This window comes from Macrobrachium nipponense, chromosome 11 (assembly GCF_015104395.2).
Source record: "Macrobrachium nipponense isolate FS-2020 chromosome 11, ASM1510439v2, whole genome shotgun sequence".
Classification (NCBI taxonomy): domain Eukaryota; kingdom Metazoa; phylum Arthropoda; class Malacostraca; order Decapoda; family Palaemonidae; genus Macrobrachium; species Macrobrachium nipponense.
The window spans coordinates 1,051,883-1,075,239 of NC_061087.1; the positions used below are offsets into that span (position 1 = coordinate 1,051,883).

Consider the following 23,357-nt stretch of genomic DNA (forward strand, 5'->3'; position numbering starts at 1 on the left):
AGGAGAGGGGTGGTGTTAGGCGAAAGATAAAAAGTTGATAAAAGAATACTCTGCTAGGATATCTTCCTCAAGGCCAAGAGGGTGAGCAGGCACATTGTCCAACAACAGCACACATTTCAGAGGGAGGCGCTTCTCTTCCAAGAATTTCTTCATAGGCAGCAAATTATCCACCCCTGAACAATCAAATATTAGGAATCACACCAGAATCTGTAAGGCAGAGATAAATTATAACAACTTTGTCATTATGACAGTCACCATACGAACACCACCACCTCGTTCTTGAAAGTTTGGCAATTAAGAAACTGGTACCTTCACTTAACAACCATATTACCTCAGTACCTTTGTATATAGCATAAAGCCACGTCACTTTGTTCTTTGCCTCTTCTTGATTTTTTTCCACCATCCTGACACGGAACAGCGGGACTCTGCTTGAGCAAGGTATTTTCGTCATTTTTTAATAATTTGCATATATATATATATATATATATATATATATATATATATATATATATATATATATATATATGTTGTTTTAATGTTTTTATTCGTAATTTTACTTAGAAATATTTTAATTGTTTATGATTTTACATTTCCTTTTCTTGAATATGTTATGTATTGATGTAATACTCATTCTTTGAGATTTTTTTATTCATAATTTTACTTAACAAATACTTTAATTTATAATAATTGTACGTTAACTTGCTTAATTGCTTGGTATTGATGTAACATTTATTTCTTGCCTTTAGCCAGAAGATGGGACTTTGTCTCGAAACGTCGCTAGCAATAAAGAATCGTATGTAATGTGCCATGTCCTTCCATATCCCCATACCTATTTCACCGAGGATTAGCCTACCAGTGATAAAGAATATATATATATATATATATATATATATATATATATATATATATATATATATATATATATATATATATATATATATGTATGTATATATATATATATATATATATATATATATATATATATATATATATATATATATATATATATATATAATATACACATATACACACATGAATGTGTTTTATTGCAATACAACAGTATGATATGAAGATGAAAGACCCATAAAACACCATTTTAATGTTGCAACCATATATTTCGTGCACTTCCTTCTGTGCTCCTGTTCACTGGTAAAATATGGACATAGGATGTCCTACAAGAGTGTTAATACAAAACATATGTAGGTGTGGCACTAAGTCTTTGTTGGTTACCCAGGAAGGGTGGAAATTAAACTATTCCCTGGTGATTTTTTAATCTCATTAACTCCCGAATGGTGACTTGCCCGGTGGTTGGTTGTTCTTGGACACCTGCTTGAAAAGCGGCCTAAGGATTAACTCGTCGATGTCATCCAATTTCCAGTGTCCTGACAGATTCATATTGCTGGTTTGATTGATGATAGCAGATTCCAGCATCTTCCTTTTGTACAGACAGCTACTTTTGAAAACCAGCTCTGCATCACACCAGTTCATTGTATGGCCTTTGTCCCTAATATATAGGAAAATCCCAGAGTTCTGTGATCCATATTGCACTGATTTTTTGTGTTCTGCGTATCTTTGCAAGATGATCTACCAGTTTACCTAACGTAAATCTCCTTATAATTGCTACACCGTATCTTGTAAACTCTGGCTTCTCTTTTATTTAAGTAATACATCTCTGAATCCAAATGACAAATAAATCAGTATTTTAAATTTAATGATAATTACAAAATACCAATAAGGGATAGGCTGCACAGTACTTTACATGGAATTACAATACAATGTAAGTTGTGTGAGTTGGCCCCAGGGTACCCTAATGTAGGTTATATGCCAGTCTTGGTTACTAATCAGATTTTGTTACTGGAAGAGGCAGACCCCTGAGTGTGTGTTAGGTTCAGATGAACCATTAGTCAGTCTGTCTTATGTAGTCCCAGTGCAGTGGGACCTTAAAGGTAAATTCCTTGGGGACTCACAAAGCCTATAAAAAAAGTTTTATATCAGGTAATTTTATTGTTCATGTTTTATTTGTGATTTACCTAATTACTGTACAGAATATGGATGCTTTCAGAATTAATGTCTTATTTTGCCAGTGCCCTCATTTTGTAAAATAGTAAAATTCCTCCATTATTTTATGAAACAGCACAACCAGACCACCAATTAAATGTTGGAAGGTAGGTTAATTTAGAATGAATAATGATTTCAAAACTTTAATGGTTTTGATTTTTGAGGACTCCTCTATAGACAAATGTTTTTGATAGATGAGGGTTATCATGTAGTTTGGAACATATGTTAAGAGCTACATTAAGGATTTTTTTGGTTTGATTAATGAGGTACAGTGCTGTGGTCTCTCTGGTGTTTGATGCATCAGAAACTTTTGTTCTCATGAACTATATATAAGTGTAAAATATAAAAATCAGCTATTTATCATCGGTGTATTTTTCAGATTAAGTCTGTGAATTTTCCACGTATTCAAAGTTCTACCTCCTCGTGGCGGTCCATCATGTATGAATCCAGTTACAGACATCATCTAAAAAAATACTTTTCTCCATCAAATTCTTCACTTGTTATTCAAGCCCCTGAGAACTCCCTACCTTGCCACCCAGATGGTTCAAGAGAAATTATTCTCCCTGTTCTCTTTTCTGCTAAGAATCAGCCAAGTGCAGTGTTTACAGTCCAGGTAATTTTTTTATTATATTATTTGCATTATCTTGTATCCTCCTGTAATGCTGACCTAAAAATAATAATGCGTTTGAGAGCATTATGAAGATTTTTATGCTGCAGAATATTTATTTTTTTCTGTGGATATTAAGACACACTACTTGTGACCCTTTCCTAGATTATACAATATATATGATGAAATTTGAATGGTGCAATTACTGTATGATGCATGCACTACTTTAATGCATTTCAGGTAATGCATATCATAGTTTATAAACAAAGATGTGTTAATGTACTCATAGCATACTAACATGCTGCCTTTTGAAGTAAAGTTTAGATATATGATTTAATTTTGTTAATACATAGTATATTTGATAGATTTATTTAAGAATAAGTTTTGAATGTATCAAGAACAATATCCATTCAGAATTGTTAAAGGAATTTTTGAAATTTTCCCTGTTTTTTATGGTTCTTAAAAACCATACCATTGCAGTGGTAAAAGAAATGTCTTCCAAAAAGTGGTTTCAAACATGCAATTTCTTCTAGCATCTAGTGATAACTTGTCACCAGTCAAGACACAAAAAGGTATTCTTGTAGTTGCATGGGCTGACACGAACATAAAGTAGCCCTTTTCTTTTTTCAGGGAGTAGAGGTATATGATTAAATTAATTTTTATATATACATTTAATTAAGTTTTATGCTTACTACCCAAATCATTAAATTTGTCAGTATGAACATTTCCCAAAGAGCAGTTGTTAGTTTTCAGTTGGTTTAACTATGGCATGGTGGCTTACGTGTTATGGGGTGGGAGGTAAGTGAAGCAAGCCAAAGTAGGGGGGGGCTGCTGTAAGCCCTCTCGAGAAAATTTTTAGAACTTGAGCAATTGTAGGATCATTCTAAAGTCACTTATAATGCAAATTTCAGGAATTTTATTTCATTTGAATGTGTATTATCTGGGCAAATGAGGCCGTTATGGGGGCCCCTCAGAGAATAATTTGACCCCTATAAGGAGTAATCAATTGCCTTAGATCAGCCCTGCCCTTACCCCAATCAGTGTTACCCACCCTCTTTCCGATCCGTATGAGAAGGTATATAATAGGCTCTACAATTGGGAGGGGACCCCTGGGGAGCCCTATTTCTTTTACATAACATTTTTGTTACATTTTTGTTGACAAAATTGGAAACTGGGGCCCTTTAGTGGGCCCCAAATTTTGGGTCCAAATATAAATGGGGCCCTTGACTTTTAGGGCCATTAGATTTAGTTTGTCCTGTCATAGCAGCAATGGTTAAATTTCGTATTTTGGGGCCCTCCTTGCTTTGAGGCCCGGGGGGCCAATTTCAAACTGGCCCCTCACCTTCAGGAATGCCACTGTCCCTAGAATGCTAATTGAATCTGATATTTTTATTTTTAAATATTCATTCTTGCACCTTTTTTTATTTCAGGTTATATCTCGTGGACAGATTCAGTACACAAACACGGAAGAGTATGACCTTGTATCATCCGACCTTCCAATAAAAAGTGATAACTTGATAAGTACATCTGAATCACAACCTGATCTTGTGCGTGGTGTTATCAATATACCTATAAGTCTCCCTTCAACAGCCTCTCCATCTGCAAAGGTAAGATTTTCATTAGTTTGGGAAATTACCAAAAGCAAGTCATTATATAAGTACTGTATAGAGGAGGGATATTTGAATTTTTGTTGTATTGGAATTACTTGATTATTTGTAGATAATGAATTTTAAGGTCTGATAGAGTGCTTTTTTGATTTCTTACTAGATTGATTAAAAATAGGCGCAGTTTACTGTAGATTTTGCTTTGAAATTTTTAGTTTTGGTTAAATCTGAGATCAGATCTGTTGAGTTTCTGTGTCTTTTCTTTGTGAATAAAAGCATAATATATAATGCGTAGATGATGATAATTTGAGTAATATTTATCATAACTTCTTATGTACTAATCACTGTGGTTGTATATCAACTAAGACATATATGTACTTTCCAAATTTTATGATTATGGAAAGAGTAACACAACCCTTCCTAAAAAGGGATTTTGACGAAGGAAAAATCTATTTCTGGGTGATTGGCTCGTGTCGCCCTATGAAATATCCTTAAGTTCATTATTTCTAGGTAAAATAATCCTAAAATTACCAGAGAAAAAATAAAATCAAGAAAATGTCTGTTAAACTGACTCGCTCACTCTATAAAAGAAGTGTCGGTATGGTAATAGGGGCGAGTGAGATCACTACCACGAGTCATTTACCATTTAGACCTTCCATCACAAAATCCCCCACCTGAGAGAGCTGATACTAAAGGGTGATGCGTCCGCTACTACTACTACTACCGACGCCAAGCGGAGAGCAGCGCCTCTAGCGGCCATCCTTAATAAATGTTCATCTTGTCCTGCAGGGTGGGTAAGGAAAAAACAGGGTGGGTTTCATAGGGCGACACGAGCCAATCACCCAGAAATAGATTTTTCCTTCGTCAAAATCCCTTTTCTGGGCTCAGCTCGTGTCGGCCTATGAAATAGTACCAGAGAAACAGACAAGATGGAAATAAAAGGTCAAAATGAAACGAATTGTAAAAAGATTGGTATATAATATAAGTGAATCAAAAACCAATTACACCATATTAACATAAAGTACTTAAAATTAGCTTATACTAGATAATGGTAGGCCAATTACACCATATTAACATAAAGTACTTAAAATTAGCTTATACTAGATAATGGTAGTACAGAATAGTATAATGGTAATCAGAACAGTATATAAAGATTCACTAAATTTAATAATTATTTACAAAATATACAAACTCATTGTGTTCTACCCTAGCATAAAAATAAGGGTAGAAACACTGAAGCACATTTATATGCATACGATGTGGGTGCCCCTAGCAAAAAAATAAGGGGCAATCCACCATAAGATCCTAGCGGCTAAGGCTAGAGTATCACGAAAAGCATAGCAGTAGGGTGAGGCATGTTGGACGAGGTAGGTAGGAAGGAGACCTGGATCTTATACTACAACTACTGTGCAGAATCAGGGGAAACTATGTTTCCCGCTGCTACTGCTGAAAATTTTAATGATTCCAAGGACTTCAGGTAATGACGTTTAAAGACTGTCGGTGATTTCCATCCAGTATACTTTTTAAGATCCTCAAAGTTCATATGTTGGAAATAATTAATTGAGGTAGCTACTCCTCTGATATCATGTGCTTTTGGAAATGATTCAGGGTTGGCTTGTTTAATGAAGTAAAGGATCTGTTGTCTGATTCCTTTAACTGATAAGGTGCCACCTTTTTCTCTCATAAAAAGAGGACCTGAGGATCTAGAGGATGTACGAGATAGAAAGGCTCTTAGAGTTAATACTGGGCAAAGGGAAGGATCTTGCGGAAGTGGGATGACTTTCCAAGGGGCCCACCTTGCAAGGGGATCCTCATTCTTAGCTAAAAAGCTGCGATCCGGAGAAAGTAGAACTTCTCCTGAGGGGAGAAAATCTACATGACCCGCATCTCTGGATAGAGCCGACAGTTCTGAAATTCTGGCTCCTGAAGCCAGACTTAATAAAAATAACGTCTTTCTAAGTAGCATTATGAATGTGCAAGACGAGTTGTCAGTATCTGAGGCTAGTTTGAGGACATCATTTAAGAACCATGAAACTGAAGTAGGCCTTTCAGAAGGTCTAAGTCTAGCACAGGCTTTGGGAATAGACGTAAAGTAAGATTCTGTTGAGTCTATTTGGAAACCTAACTGAAAGATTTTCTTCAAAGCCGATTTATTAGTAGTTATGGTGCTAGCTGCTAAGCCTTTTTCAAACAAGGATCTGAAAAAGGATATAGCTAAATTAACTGTCATGGTTGTAGTGTTTGTTTCTTTCAGGAAGGATGCTAACTTTTTGACAGCTGAGTCATATTGTCTAATAGTTGATTCTCTTTTATCTGATTCCAGAAAAAGGATGTTTTGTGGATCAATGTTAGCATCTTTTTTAGCCGCAAACTTCATGAAGTCCATAAAGTTCGGGTCTGAAGAATTCCTGAGGAAGCGAACACAGTCCTCATTTGTACTGGTTGCGACAGCTTGGGGTTGGGAATCCGTTGAGGTCGGAGACCCAACTCCAGAAGCAGAGGATACCAGTTGCTCTTTGGCCAATCTGGAGCAATCAGGGCTACTAGTCCTTTGAAAGTCCTCAGTTTGCTCAGAACTTTCAAAAGATTTACTGGAGGAAATACATAGATTTTCTTCCAATGATTCCAGTCCAACGACAGGGCGTCCGTGGCATAAGCCAGAGGGTCCAGGTTGGGGGCCACATAGCAAGGGAGCTTGTGGTTCGCTTGTGAGGCGAAAAGATCTACTTGGAGACTTGGGACTCTCTGGCATATCCACTGGAATGACCTGTCGTCTAGGGACCATTCTGACTCCAGAGGGACTGACCGGGACAGTGCGTCTGCTATAACATTTCTTACCCCTGCCAAGTGGGTGGCAGATAGATGCTATTTGTGCTTGTTTGCTAGAGCAAAGATGGCTATCATGACATGATTCACGTGTTTGGATTTGGACCCTCCTCTGTTGATGCAATGTACTACTACTGCACTGTCCAAAACTAGTCTTAGATGAGACTTCTTTGGGGGGAGGAGTCTCTTTAGGGTAAGAAATACTGCCATTGCTTCCAGTACATTTATGTGGAGCTGGCGGAATTGAACCGACCAAGTCCCCTGAACTTGCTTGAATTGAGAATATCCCCCCCAACCGGACAGGGAGGCATCCGTGTGAATGGTTAACACCGGAAGGGGATATTGAAGGGGTACCAATTTGGCAAGGTTCTTCACTTTTGTCCATGGACGGAGCTGGTTGCGAAGGATCTGTGGGATCACTGACAACTTGTCCCGAGACTTGGCGTTTGCTCTTGACCGCCAAACTCGATTTATATCTTTCAGTCTTGCTTTCAGAAGGATGTCCGTCACTGAGGCAAACTGAAGGGAACCTAGGATTCTTTCCTGGTTTCTCCTTGAAGCTTGTTTGCTTTTGAGAAATTGCCTCACAGACTTGGCTATTTTTTTCCTTTTGACCACCGGAATTGACAGATTGTGGGAGGATAAATCCCATTGGATTCCTAGCCACTGAAAACGAGATTCCGGAGTGAATCTGGATTTCGTTTTGTTTATCTGGAACCCCAGATGTTCCAGGAATTGCACTACCTTCTTTGTGGCTTTGAGGCATTCCTCGACAGTTGGTGCCCAGATCAACCAATCGTTGAGGTACGCTACTACCATTATTCCTTGTGTTCTCAATTGGAGGAACTACCACATTCCGCTATTTTTGTGAATACCCCTGGCTACATTCAGTCCGAAGGGCATCACTTTGAAGGAGAACGTCTGATTTCCTAGTTTGAAGCCTAGGAATGGACGGAAGTGTCTGGCTATAGGGATATGATAGTATGCGTCTGTAAGATCGATAGAGGTGGTGACGGCCCCACGGGGAAGTAAGGTCCGCACCTGCGAGATGGTCAGCATTTTGAACTTGTCGCAACGAATGAAAGAGTTTAGCTTTGACAAGTCTAAGATTACCCTTCTTTTTGTTGAGCCTTTCTTTGGCACGCTGAACAAGCGACCTTGAAATTTTAGATGCTTGACTCTCGCAATAGCTCCTTTCTGAAGGAGTTCCTCCGCATAATCTGTTAACTCCTTTGATGGTATCTGATAGAATGACTTGTTTGGTGGAGGATCTTTGATCCAACTCCAACCCAATCCTTTTGACACGATGCTCTGTGCCCATTTGCTGAACCCCCACCTGTGACGGAAGAGGAACAGCCTCCCTCCTACCTGGGGAGCCTCACTGCTGTTGAGCGGGTTGACCTCCGCGCCCTCCTCTGAAGTGCTTGCCTCTTGCAGCTCTTCTTGTACCTCGTTGGCGAAAGTGACCTCTCGCCCTGCTTCCCCTAGAGAACCTGTTAAAGGTTGGGAAGGCTTGGCTCTCATACATTGAGTTGAAAGCTGGCGAGACGGTGTATGAGGTCGAGGGCTGGTTCTGAGGAGACAACAGGAGAAGGGGTTGTGTCTGTTTAGACGTCGAGGGCTGCCCCTGTTGTGTAACTGGGACAGCTTGGACGAAGTGCTGTTGTTGCTGCTGTTTCTGGTATGGTTGGAACCTCCTACCAGTCTTCTTCAGTTTCTTACCAGCAGCAGGGCCGTTCTCTTGCTTCCTTTTGGATGAGATACCCCACCTGGCTCTAAGGCTCTGGTTAAGCCTAGCAGCCTCGTGATGTACCTCATTCACAGAAGCTTCTGGGAAGAGGTCCGCACCCCACATGCTGGAAGCTAGAAGCCTATTAGGTTCATGCCTAATAGTTGCCTCTTGCAATACATGCTTTCGACAATTCCTTCTAGCCGTAAAGAAGTCGAAGGCATCAGCTTGAACTGACTGGAGCTGAGACTTATCCAGTATTTTGAAGAGTGGTTCAGTAGCATAAGAAAGAGCAGCCATCTCCGTGATGATAAGGGAGTTAAGTGATCTCCCAAATCTCGTACGGGCGTCGAACTCTGCCTGAATAAGGCTATCAGGCAGTCTAGGGAGCTTTTCGCCAAACTGGTCCATCGCACAGTCTGGTTTCAGCTTCCCTACTGAGAAAGTGGCAGGCAAGTTTTCCCACAGTTCTCCGAAGGCAGGAAAGAGCGGAGATGTTGGTTCCGCCTCTCTCAATTGTGGCACGGGTTCATCTTTAAGGACGGCTTGGAGAGTCGTTTCCACCATCTTAGTTGCAAAAGGAAGAGAAGCCTCCTCCTCCGTGGCAAAGATAGTGAAAGGGCTCTTGAATGCCTGGAGTTTGTTATTTGTACAATCCCAATCCTCCAGGCAGTGAACCCATTCCCTCTGCGCATGATCCCTACTGTAAAGAACAGTCTCTCTAGAGATTTTTTCCTCTCAATTGAGAGCTGTTACCGTCAGTCTGGCGTACCCTATGAAAGGCTGAGTCAGTCCGGGGGGGTAGAACTCTAAGTCCTCAATCCTTCTTGTTCCACACTCCGGAATGGAGATCATGCCATCCTTGAAGGGGGCATAAGCTGCCACCCTCCAAGGGTTATCCATAGAGAAAGCTGGCAGGGATTCATAAGGAGGTAGCTGGACTAGACCAGTACCTGCCACAGGGGAGTTCGCTTGTGGGGCCTGAGTGAGGCCAGCGAAACGGTCATCATGTTCCCTAACACGGTTAGAGAGGTCTTGGATTGACTGACCAGACTGGTTAATGGTACTAGAGAGTTGAGCAAACATTTGCTCAAATCTCGTACCGAGAGAACCGACCATCTCTCCCACTTGTTGCAAAACTCCTGCTGAGAAGGTGGTGGGATCAAAAGCACTAGGTCCCGCCACCCCAACAGGAGTTACCGGAGTGGATCCGGTGGATGCCGGAGTAGGCACTGGCTCGGCGGGAGCGCGGGCCTTCTCCTTAGAAGCCTTGCTTCTTGAGCTCTTCGAGTGAGAAGAGCTAGGCTTAGCCTTCACCGCGTCGGCGTAGGATGTCGTAGACTTCCTTGCCGAAGAAGACGACGACTTTTTGGAAGTCGTCTTATGGAGGGTCTTCTGTTCTCTTTGTCCCTTCACTTTCGGGGGTACAGAGAGAGCGGGTGAACGCGAAGGGATCTCAGTTCCCGTGAAGCCTTGAAAAGAGGAAGAAGAAGGGACAGGGGAAGAAGATCCAGGAGCGCTCAAAAGGTAGTCCTTGAGCGCCCGAAACACCTACCTCGACCAACAAGTCCTCCGCACCTACCGCCATTGGCTCAAGGTTAAGATCCAGGTTTGCGACGTCTGGAACAGGCTCCTGTGTCGAGACAGACCCAAACGCCTGCTGCACCTCCTGCTGGATGGAAGCTATGAGTGGGGCTGCTGAGATGGGGTCAACATACCCCATCGCCTTGCCTCCGGGGAAGATCTGAATGGCCAGCTTCTTGTCCAAGATGTAAGGCTGGCCCTTGGCGGCGTTCTTACCGAAGCCGCCTACCCAAGCTTTCAAGGTTGCCAAGGCGACTTCCTTCACGGCGGCAGCCTGAAAGAGAAGGCGATATGAAGCCTCTGATGGCGGAGTTACAGCTTAAAGTAAGTCTTAAAACTAAAGATAAACAATTGATTACAAGAAAGTTGTCCAGGAATCTACTTACCCCACCCAAAAGCTGACTCACGAGGTCATAGCAGATAGTGCATGCCTCATGGTGCCAGACAATCAGCTCGCCGTGGGTAGTGGCGCACGGGGCGTGGGTAGTGGCGCACGGGGCGTGGGTCCTGCACTCTTCGTGGGCACAGGGGTCGTAGAGGACTGCATTGCAGCCTGGTTCCTGGCAGTTAGTAGCCTGTAAGTGGAGGGATACATAAGTATCGAGATTACACACTTACAGCCTAACATAGACTCCGTTGCATGCCGGAGTATGTAAGTTAGAGTAAAACTAGTCCTCCGCCGCAATACGTGTGGTTAGTAAGGCGGTTTGGTTGGAGTCCGCAGCGTACGCCGGGGACGGGGAAGAAGACCAACCAGGAGTGGTGAGGAGCCCAAGGAACCACGACGGAGGTAGACAGGAAAAATAACATCGTGAAGATGATAAATATGTATATAAATAAAAACATCAGTAAGGGCACATATACTTATAGAATAAGACATGATTCTTTCCGACTACTAGAGGAGTGCCCGGGTAAAAAGCAAGCTCTCCTCCGGTAGCGGAAAACAGGATATATTAGGCAAGCAATATAGACCACTGGTAAATCCCACCCCGCCCGCTGGCGGAGCCAGAAACGACCTATAACCGAAGGGGCTCCCGGCTTCAGCGGGGGCTCCGTCCGTTATGGTAGGGTAGGGAATGGGGGAGAATGAGGGAATCCCGGCGTGAACGCGGCGGGCGAGAGAGAGAGGAGGCGGCCAACCCCCCCTCTCAACTACTACCCGTCGGGTAACCCGGTACCCGAGACAAGTGGTCACCCCGGCCCCCAGCTGGTATGGGGCTCCTCTGGCCCCCTCAGAGGGAGAGGGAGGGAGGCTACAGTGGTTGTCATGACAACCGAGGAGACCCGACCAGACCCCTCCCTACCACGTGGAAGGGAGGGAAGGGGGAGGGTAAGGTGCCTAATGGGACACGTGATCGGAGGTGGCCTAGGACGTGATAGCAACACAACCACAGAGAGGCCACGTGAACCCAACTGTACCAACACATGGTACAAGGCACCTAGGCTAGCCTAACACCCTAAATAACACTGATAAATAATAAATACATCGTAAAAGAATAGAAGAAACACTTGAGTAAAAGAGAAAGAAGCCCAGGAGGAGGCGAACTGATCCGAAGAGCAGTCGACTACTCGGAGCCAGCAGTAGCCGATGAAGAGCAAGAGCTGGGATGCTGGGCGAGAGAAACACAGTATAGCCCTAAATACCTGACTAAAAGATAAAAGGTAAAAGGGATGGGCTGTGTATCCTAAATCTAAAATACGATGTAATAAGACGATGAACGTAAAATAGAGCCTATAAGCATAAGATGTCCCAGTATGGAAGACCGGGAAATCTTAACAACACGAGGCGGCTCATGGCCGCCACGAGTCAACCGGGAGACCGTATATGACCTAAAAAACGGAAAATACTGGTCCCTGGAAGACTGAAATACAAAAATTATTACTTATCGGGCACTTAACTTAGCCGAAGCGATAGCAGCACGTTCCATCGTGGAATAGATAAATCCAAAGAAGCGAAAACAACACGAGCAAAAGAATTACAACTGGCGTTGTCGAGCTAAATATTAAGGATGGCCGCTAGAGGCGCTGCTCTCCGCTTGGCATCGGTAGTAGTAGTAGTAGTAGCGGACGCATCACCCTTTAGTATCAGCTCTCTCAGGTGGGGGATTTTGTGATGGAAGGTCTAAATGGTAAATGACTCGTGGTAGTGATCTCACTCGCCCCTATTACCATACCGACACTTCTTTTATAGAGTGAGCGAGTCAGTTTAACTGACATTTTCTTGATTTTATTTTTTCTCTGGTAATTTTAGGATTATTTTACCTAGAAATAATGAACTTAAGGATATTTCATAGGCCGACACGAGCTGAGCCCAGAAATGTGTTTTGGAAACATTAACACAACCCCTCCTAAAATATATGGTGCATGATTTCTGAAAGTTTATTGAACATTTTTATGCAGAGATCAGATCACAGAATTTTAAGAACCCATTTGTAATAACCATTAACACCAGGGCTTTAAACATCTTCATTGGTGTTGTGGAAGATGATATTGGAAGTTTGTCAACTACATCAGGAGAATAACTAGAACTGGGCTTCCCTTTCTGGCATAGCTTAGTTTACCACCTAAGCATTGAACATACGGGGGTATTTTGATTCAGATTTCCTTGGATCTCCCATACGGTCGTCAGATTTTAACTACGGTAAAACTTTACAAAGGTTTCGTGGCCTATATCTCAGTAATTAGCATCTAACTTGCAAAGCATTATAGAAGATAACTCTCTCTATCCTAAAATATACCTGACCGAAAATTTACGATTTTCAGCTATTATCGGCACTGATTGCTGGTTAATGGTGCCTCTGTTAGGCAATTACTTTACTATCAGCCCCAATGACCGGAAATCAGTGTATTTCAGTGCCGATTTTCGAAGATTTTTGGTACAAAACAAGCACCATAAAACCGGATCGCTGACAACCAAGACTGCCTATAACCAGGACTTCCTACTAACTGCTCTCTCTCTCTCTCTCTCTCTCTCTCTCTCTCTCTCTCTCTCTCTCTCTCTCTCTCTCTCTCTCTCTCTCTCTCTCTCTCTCTTTTGGTACCCTTACACATCACTAGCCAGTTAAAATTAGATATATGAAATTAAACAAAAGGATTGGTTATTGTATATTGCAAATAAAAATTACTGCGGTTTGTGCCATGTTTGTTTATGTTGCCTAAACAGTTACACTCTTTGAGAGTATATTCGAAATATAAGATATCTCTCCAGCTTTTAATCATGTCAGATTTAAAAAATTTTTGGTCATGTGTTTTATGCAATTAATATCAACAGATTGTAGTGTGGTATTCCCGTGAGGATGGCGAGGTGATCTCAGATTCTCAAGAAATTAAGGTTTCCCGATGTTATACCAATAATGTCGACCTTAATTGGTCTAAGAGCAAAGTACAACCAGGGGAAGAGGCCAACATTAAGATTTCTACTGAGCCACAATCTACTTGCAGCCTAGGTAAGATATACAAAAATCCTTTCTAAAAATGATCTTAGTATCCCTGGGATAAAAGAAAGATCAATGTTAACATGTATTATCTATTTATGCAGTTAAATAAATCCATAGCTCAACAGGAAAGTAACAAAATGTGGGATAACTGAAATTTTTTTATTTGATACATAAACTATATACTGGCTCATATATATATATATATATATATATATATATATATATATATAATATATAATATATATATATATATATATATATATATATATATAATATATATATAGATATATAATATACTTATTATATATATATTGTATATATATATTATATATACACATATGATATAATATATATATGTATATTATATTACACATATATATATATATATATATATATATATATTATATATATATATATATATATATACACACACACACACACAACACACACACACACACACACACACACACACACAGTGGTACTTCGACATACGAAAGTCCCAGCTTACGAAAAATTCAAGTTACAAAAGCAAATATAAAGTTTTTTTTTTGCTCTACATACAAAAATAGCTCAGGTTACGAAAGATTGTTGCTGTAAACTGAGTAGACTCGCCACCATCCTCCTGCTCTCCCATTGGTTCCTGATGCTAGTCATCGCCATAAGATCCTATTCTCCTATTGGTCAGCATCTCTCCCATCGTGCTCTACGTAAAGGCGTCCTTCGCACACTGCTTCGCACCTTCGTTTGTGTACGCACGCGGAATTCGTTCATTCTATACAATTTCGTTTATTCACATAAATTCGTTAGTGATTTCGTTGTACTACTATATCGTGTTTTGTGAGAACTTTAGTACATATACTACATAACTTAATTACGTACACTTATACATGGTCATGGGACCCAAGAAAGTTGCTGAAGTTCACGGAAAGAAGAGGATGCTTTCTATGGAGACAAAGATGGAAATCAGAAAAAAATATGAAGCTGGCATGTGTTTGAGTGTGATCGCTAAGGAATACAGCCGAAATCCGCAAGCAGTTACACCTTCCAAGGGCGTGACTATTTTGTCTAACAAGAGGAGCCATGTGCACGACGTGATGGAGAGGCTGCTTCTTGTCTGGATAAAAGACAAAGAAATCACTGGCGATACAATAACCGAGACGGCAATCTGCCACAAGGCCAGCGGCCAAAGCCTTTTTTTAAGATGTTTGACGAGATGACGATCAACGAAGGCTACAGTTCTCAGCAAGTCTTCAACTGTGATGAGACTGGCCTTTTTTGGAAAAAAATGCCTCGTCGTACGAACATCACGGAAGAAAAGAAGAAGCTACCCGGGCATAAGCCTATGAAAGACAGACATACGCTCGCACTTTGTTTGAACGCCAGTGGGGATTGCAAGGTGAAGCCTCTATACTTGTGTATTATTCGGAGACTCCTCGAGCCTTCAAGGCCCACAAAGTGCTAAAGGAGAAGCTTCCAGTGATGTGGAGGGCTTATGCGAAAGCCTGGGTAATGAGACTTTTGTTCACTGAGTGGGTAAATCTGTGTTTTGGCCCGAAAGTGAAGAAATTCTTGGAAGAGAAGCGCCTCCCTCTGAAATGTCTGCTGTTGTTCGACAATGCCCCTGCTCACCCTCCTGGCCTCGAGGAAGATATCCTCGCTGAGTATTCTTTCATCAAGGTTCTTTATCTTCTGCCGAACACCACCCCTCTCCTCCAGCCCATGGACCAGCAAGTGATATCGAACTTCAAGAAGCTGTATACGAAACATCTTTTCAAGAGATGTTTCGACATCACCGATACCACAAGCCTCACCTTGCGTGAATTTTGGAAGGAGCATTTCGATATCTTGATATGCATCCGACTCATCGATCAAGCTTGGCAGGAGGTTTCGAGGTGAACCTTGAATTCTTTGTGGAGGAAACTCTGGCCTGATGCCGTATCTGCCCAAGACTTTGAGGGATTTGCCGTGGGCGAAGCTGATGCAGATTCAGAAACAGTTGACGATTCTGAAACTGTTTCGCAACCAGATCTTGACGAGATCGTTGCAATCGGCAAGTCCATGGGGCTGGTCGTTGACGAGGACGACATCAATGACCCCGAGGAGCACCAAGAGGAGCTTACGACGGATGACCTGAAGGAGTTGGAGGCCATGCATCATAACGTCGTTCAAGAAGAGTTCTCTAGCAGCGGCGAGGAGGAGGAGGACGACCCTATGACAACAGCAGGAATTAAGGATGCTCTAGCTGCTTTTCATAAGGTGCAATCATTTGTAGAAAAGAAACACCCCGAAAAGGCTTACACAGGTTGTATGCTTGTGCAGTTTGATGATGTTTGCCTGAGTCGTTTCAGGAGCATTGTGAAAAGCAGGCAGAAGCAATCTTCCTTGGATAGTTATTTTTTAAAGAGGCCTTTAGTAGGAGTAAGCAAACAGGAAGATCCAAGTGATACGAAAAAGCAGAAAGTTGAAAGTTGTGAAGAAATTGAAATTTTTTAAAAACGTAAAGTATAAAAAAGTGTAAAGTTTAGTCTTAATGTTTCCTGACATTTTTTAATGTGTTTCGTAAAGTTAAGTGTACGTGCGTACAAGTTTTCTGCCATTTGTCCTGCTCCTCTGTCGCCACTTTTGGAGTTAGCTTCACTCGATATCTAAGGTTCCACATTTTACTACATATGTACGCACAGTATTTCTTGTATACCATGTTCACTAATACACTTTATTTACAGGAAGTAAGGCTAAGCCAGCATAAATACTCGTAAAAACTGGCCAAAAATCTAATGCATTATTCATTCATTTAAGTGAAAACAACCACCGAATTAATTGGATTGATAGTTCAGTAATTGCATGGTCAAGAGATGTCTTATCACAAAATCTTTTAGAATCTTCTTTAATACAACTTACTTTTCATTGTAATTTCAATGTTAGTCGTGGCCTTTTTCATTTAGACCCTTGTATCTGTAACATGTTTAAGAATGACCTCAAAGATATAATTACTGACTTAAATAAAAATCAGTTGCCTTAGAGTTATTAAATTTTGTTGTAATGTATGTTTGTCATGTTTTGTGAATATGGTTTTGTTTACCAAGTTCCGAATAGCTGTCACCTATAATCCTTTAATTGTCTGGAGATTGTATCTGAGATGATTGTCTTAAACCTTTAATTGCACCCATTGTTTATGCTTGTTTGGTAAGGTTTCTTATCTTCCAGGTGTGTCGGATTCTAGGTACTAATCCCTTTATAATCCCTATCTGTCAGTTATGCGAACCTTCTTGTATTGTCTTTTCTCGTATTTTTGTCAGTATCTGCTCAGTAAAGGACTTTTAAAGTCAAAAGATCTTGCAGTCTCCTTCGTTTATTTTTCCTTCGTGGCATTTATCTTTATATATATATATATATATACAGTGGTCCCCCCGTATTCGCGGGGATGCGTACCAGACCCCCCCGCAAATAGTTAGAATCCACGAATGTTTGGAACCCCTATAAAAACACTAAAAACAGCCTATTTTGTTAGTTAAAACTTAAGAAAAAACCACTAAAAATTTTCATACTTGTTTTTTTTAATAGTTTTATCTCAAAAAGTGCATTTTATGATGAAATTGATAACAAAAACCAGGAATTTGTGGATATTTCTCATAGAAAAATACCGCGAATGCGCGAATTTTCCGCGAATAATGCAGGGAAACGTTCCCGAGAGAAATCCGCGAATGTGTGAGTCCGCGAATCCGGAGAACGCGAATACGGGGGGTCCACTGTATATATATATATATATATATATATAATATATATATAGATATATATATATATATATATATAATATATATATATATATATATATACAGGCGGTCCCCGGGTTACGACGGGGGTTCCGTTCTTAAGACGCGTCGTAACCCGAAAATCGTCGTAAGCCGGAACGACGTCCTTGAAAACATGTCCACCGGGAAAATTTCACTACTAATTTGCAATTTTTCTTAGGGCGTATCTCTAAAATTATCACTAATTTACTTTTTTCATGTGCAACACTGTGTATTCACAAATTACTGTATATTTTCATTAAAATACAGAGAGAGAGAGAAGACGAGAGAAGAGAGAGAGAGAGAGTAGACGAGAGAGAGAGAGAGAGAGAGAGAGAGAAATAACTCCTTACGGTTTCAATAGATTGAAATGAATGTCTGTAGGCAACTTTTTCCCCCTCCCATAAATACATATATTTCTCCAGAGAAGAGAGAAAGAGAGGACTGTGCAATTATGTTTGTCTGTCTATCATTTCTTTTGCTGAGAGCGAGAGAGATAAAAGGAAGAAATAGAAACACCAAATGTATGACAAGTATCTTGTGAAGAGAGGAGAGAGAGAGAAGAGAGAGAGAGAGAGAGAGAGAGAGAGAGAGAGAGAGAGAGAGAGAGAGAGTTGTCCTTACAGTATTTAAAAGAGAGAAATGGAATGATTATTGTATTTAAAATACTCAGATATGAATTTTGTACTTAGTATTATTATTGGAAAATATTAATGATAAACTTATTACATACACGTCCATGAAAATGATCTCATCTCAGTAAGAGAGAGAGAGAGAAAGAGAGAGAGAGAGAGAGAAATTACATAAAACCATTAAATTCGTTGACCATTGTATGGCATTGTTAAGCTCGAGTGTCACTCGAGTTGAGGTGGGGAAATTGATACAGAAAAAGACAAAGGGAAGAATTTTCTTTTGAAATTAGTTATCGTATTATTACTACTTCTATTATTATTATTATTATTTGAAAATATAATAAACACGTGCATCTACCATAAAAATTCTCTCATCTCAGTAAGAAAGAGGAATTATCCTTACAAGTGAAATGGAAAGGTCATTTTCATCTCTTTAAAATACGACCATTATGAATTTTGTAATTAAAGTTTTATTATTATTATTATTATTAAATAACTGAAATTATCAATAAACATTTTACATACTAGTACCATAAAAATTCTTTCATCTCGGTAAAAGAGAGAGAGAGAGAGAGAGTGTGTTTATCTCTCTCTGTTCTCTCAAAAAATACTTATAACGCTTCCAGCGAAAGAGAGGGAGGGAGTTAACACTATGATCCATTATTATCTTGTGTGGCAAAAGAGAGAGAGAGAGAGAGAAGAGAGAGAGAGAGAGAGAGTTAACCTTAATTAAAAGTGACATGGATAGATTAGTACGTATTGTATTTCTTTAAAATACTATCACATATGAATTTTGTAATTACAGTTATTATTATTATTATTATTTGAAAGTATTAAAAACAAATAGTACAAGTACATAAAAAATCTCGAGTCTCAGTAAATGAGAGAGAGAGAGAGAGAGAGAGAGAGAGAGAGAGAGAGAGAGAGAGAGAGAGAGAGGGGAAAATGTCAGGACCAGTGATTGCAACACTGCAGCTCTTCCCCCAAATTTTCCCCCTCCTGGCTGTCACACCCCAAATTTTCCCCCTCCTGGCTGTCACAGAACTTGATATATCTGACAGTTTTAGTACCTGAATCTGGAGAAAAGGTTACTGAAAGTTACTTGAAGAAGACTGGGGTTTCCTTCATTCTTCCATAATTTTTTAAATATAAGCTAAAATCTTACTAATTCACTATGGTATTTTCTTTAATGAATTGATATTATTGCTGTATAAATTAATATTAATATTTGAAAATAGTAAATCATTTATTTATCATACTAAAAAACATACATCTTTGTAGTATAGAGAGAGAGAGAGAGAGAGAATTATAGTGATTATTTTCGTTGGAAAATACAGAGAGAGAGAGAGAGAGCAGAGAGAAGAGAGAGAGAGAGAAGACGAGAGAGAGAGAGAGAGAGAGAGAGAGAAACTGTGCTAAACTATAAAGGATTCTTATCTTATCATAGTATGTGTTTTTTAAAAGCGTCGTAAACTTGGAGCGTCGGAAGCGTCAGCGTCGTAACCTCGGAACAAGCGTCATAACCCAGGGCGGATTTTTCAATGAATATTTAAGAAAAAGCGTCGTAACCTCGGAACGTCGTAAGCCGGACCCGTCGTAACCCGGGGACCGCCTGTATATATATATAAATATATATACACACACACACATCCTGAATTCTTGGTTCTGAGGTTTGTGCCTGTGAGCCGCTGAAATTACCATCAGCTAAAAAATTTCCCTTTGGTTAACATATATGAAAATATATTTATTCCAAGGTAGAGCGAATTAGATGTAATATATATATATATATATTATATATATACGTATATATATAATAAAAAGGAGCCTATAAAGATACCAAAATATAGAAAGTAAGTACGTACTATATTTCAGAGACTGCTGTCTCTTCAAAAAAGGTGGTATTTATACCAAGAGATCCATCCACAGGTAGCTTTTTACTTAGTCACTCCTGCTGATAATTTCTCAATAATCTTCTTAAGAGTTGGTTGAGGGAAGTTTTTATTTTGATTTCTGAATCCCAGGCGCTCTTTGAAATGTTCATTACCTGTCTTTGTTTAATCAAGGCTGCCTCAATTGTGTGGCTTTAGTACCAACATTTGCTGCTATAAATTATAGGTGACAAATTCCCATTTTGTCTCTGGTTATGGTTATTTATTTGGTTATAAATAGCTGAACTCATTAGTCCATACCTAACTGACCGTTTATGTTGTATTAATCTCTGGGGGAGTGAGTTTCATGTAGAACTGTTGTAAGATTGGTCATAGTCTCCAGGCATGGGATTTTGCATACTCCAGTGTCTTTGTGGATTGTCTTTTGTTGGATGTTAATCAGGGATTTGGGTAGGTAAAGGCAAAAGGTTTAGATTTTCCTCGAGTCTGGGTCATTGTCTTAATCCTGTCCAGGTGTGGGATTTTTATTTATTTGTTGGGTTTCTCTCTGGTATTGTCCTGAGGGGGTTGGTAGAAAATTACGTTTGCTTTAAGAATTGCTTGCTCAATTATATTGCCAGGATACCTTAAAGACGAAAGCTACTTATGAATTAGTTAAAATTCCTTTTTCAGGAAATCTGGAGAACAAATTCGTAAGACTCTTAAGAATAGGTTGCTATCTATGTCTAACTTGATAGAAATGTCGTGATAACTAAAGTAGTGAATGTATGAAAGTGAGAATGTTGGTTTTCTGTATATGATAAATTTGTATTCTGTCGTGTGTCTAATTATTAAAACTTCAAGAAAAGGAATTTTGTTGTCTGTTTCCCATTCAACTTTAAATTTGATGCTGGGCACTAATGCATTTAATTTTGAAGGGAGTTTGTTGAAATTGCTCCACCTATTATCCCAGAATGTTAGAATAACATCTACATATCTCATCCACAGCATGTTTTTAGGTTTTATTGCATTTATTACTATATGTAGTTTCAAAGTATTCCATGTATAGATTGGCTAAAACAGGACTTAAAGAGCTACCCATGCTACACCTGAATCTTTGCTTATAGAATGACTCCCTGAATAAAAATACATTTTTAGATACACATAATTCAACTTACTTTATTATTTTGTCAAGAGTCGGTTGGAAATAATCTAAATAGGAGGCTAATTTTTCCCCAATTATACATACTACAAAAGTACTTGTTCCAAGTCCCTGTTTCACTTGCCCATCATACCATTAATATTTGAAAATTATTACTGTAAATCTTTATTTTACTTAAAAATGTATATTTAGTCACTAAAATGTGAAAATACTGTAATTAGTGAATATTACTCTTCGAAAAAATGTGCTAATTACCGAATTTTCTGCGAATAATTTGGAGATGAATGCCACAGAAAATTCTTAAAATGTGAATTGCTAATAGGTGGGCATCGCCTGTACACACACACATACATATATATTATGAATTTTATTCACAACAAATCAACAAGTGGCAACAGTAGGCCCTTTTTACCATTTTATATATCAGTGCCACAAAGGTTGGTTTAACTATAAATTAATATTTTATGAAATGATAAAATTGCTTTGGCAAATGGCAATGGGTAATTTTATGGGTAATTACCGTAGTCCCAGTAGTTGATGTAGTTGGAGGATTTGTAGGGATTGTCATGTTTAATCTACAAGTTTGGCTTTAAAAAATCAAGGGCTTTGTTTTCCCAAATGGTATAGATATAATTCTATTTAGCATATATATTTAATCAATGGTAACTAACTGATTCCATTTTAATCCTAAAAAGTTACTAAAAACACAGAGAGGATTGATCAGGAACGTAAGTGATGGAAGATATGTCCTTCCAAAAATAATGAACACAAAAAAAATAAACAAAGTAATGCACTTAAATAATTTCCATCCAAGGAGAAAATTAAGTAAAGTAAAAAAACTTTTAATTAAGATAAAGCATTTGTTAATGAATGGATGTGGAAAACTCATCACCAAAAATATGTTTCTCATGTAAATTATTTTATTTTCAGGTGTTGTGGATAAAAGTGTTGAGCTTCTTTCTTCTGAAAATGACAAATTAACATTGGAAGAAGTGTTTGACTTAGTAGAGCAAAGTATGATCAATGAGTACGATAATCCACAGACGGAAGATTTTCAGTACTGTCGCAAGAAGATGGAAAATAGAGGGTCTTCAGGTAAGAAAACAGATAGCAAACTTTATTAGATCAAAATAATACAGTGTAATAGTGTTGATGGTAAAGTTATGCGAATTCTCTTGTTGGCTTTGCTAGCATAATTCAAAATATAAAATGTCTTGGCACTAAATGCCGTACAGTGATTTTATTTGAGTTGAATGTTTGAGAACATTCACTTTGCTGTAGTAGCATTTGTTCAGTCACAAGTCAATCACTTCATTATACTAGCCTGCTGTACAGCTGTACACCCATTGCATTGGCTGCGGGGTTATATGGCATTGTGCTGTGGAGTGTTGTCCCCATCAGGCATGCCAGGGAAGCCCAGAGTTCTAACAGGAATGTGAGCCCCTGCCTGTAGTGATGTCGTCTGGCACACCAAAACGGCTTATCCAACTTGATAGCAGAGCTTCCGCGCAGGCACTTGTAGATGCTTCTGTCATCGGTGTCGCTTCTGGCCATCTTGTTGACTGGTCTATGATTGTTAAGAGATATCTGGCACCCCCTCACTGGGGCAGAGGTCCTACGATGTCCACATGAATGTGAACCATCCTCGTGGTTAGGGAAGTCTCCGATGCCAGATTCCGATGCCAGATTCTGTGTGCTGAGTTATCTTGCTTGTCTGGCACGGTATGCAGTTCTTTGTCCATCTCCTCACGTCCTTTTTTATCCCCTGCCACACGAACTTGTCTGTTATCAGGCGCACTCTATTATGTCCCGATGGATGGGAGAGGCCGTGGATGATGTTAAATATCAGCTTTCGTCTTGATGCTGGTATCAGGGGGTGGGGGCAGCCTGTGCTGGTGTTGCAGAGAAGTGTCAATCCCTGTTCTCCTACTGGCACATCTTTCCACTTCAGCACGGTAAGGTGGCGTTTCGGGGTCTGCGGCTTGTTCCTTCACCAGGTCCTCGTAGTTGATGCCCAGGTGGACTGAATTTATTTTGATCTTTGACGGGGTGTCAGCTACTG

At 39.7% G+C, this 23,357-nt stretch overlaps 1 protein-coding gene across 7 annotated transcripts in view; it reads left to right on the forward strand.

Annotated features, from left to right (window-relative positions):
- The window catches only part of LOC135215322 (alpha-2-macroglobulin-like), a 494,644-nt gene that overhangs the window by 221,222 nt on the left and 250,065 nt on the right, over window positions 1-23,357 (forward strand). For all 7 annotated transcript variants that reach the window (XM_064250089.1, XM_064250270.1, XM_064249915.1 and 4 more), the window contains exons 9-12: window positions 2,438-2,671; window positions 4,096-4,272; window positions 13,680-13,854; window positions 22,226-22,390. In XM_064250089.1, the coding sequence (XP_064106159.1) occupies window positions 2,438-2,671; window positions 4,096-4,272; window positions 13,680-13,854; window positions 22,226-22,390 (751 nt within the window). The remainder of the gene's footprint in view (window positions 1-2,437; window positions 2,672-4,095; window positions 4,273-13,679; window positions 13,855-22,225; window positions 22,391-23,357) is intronic.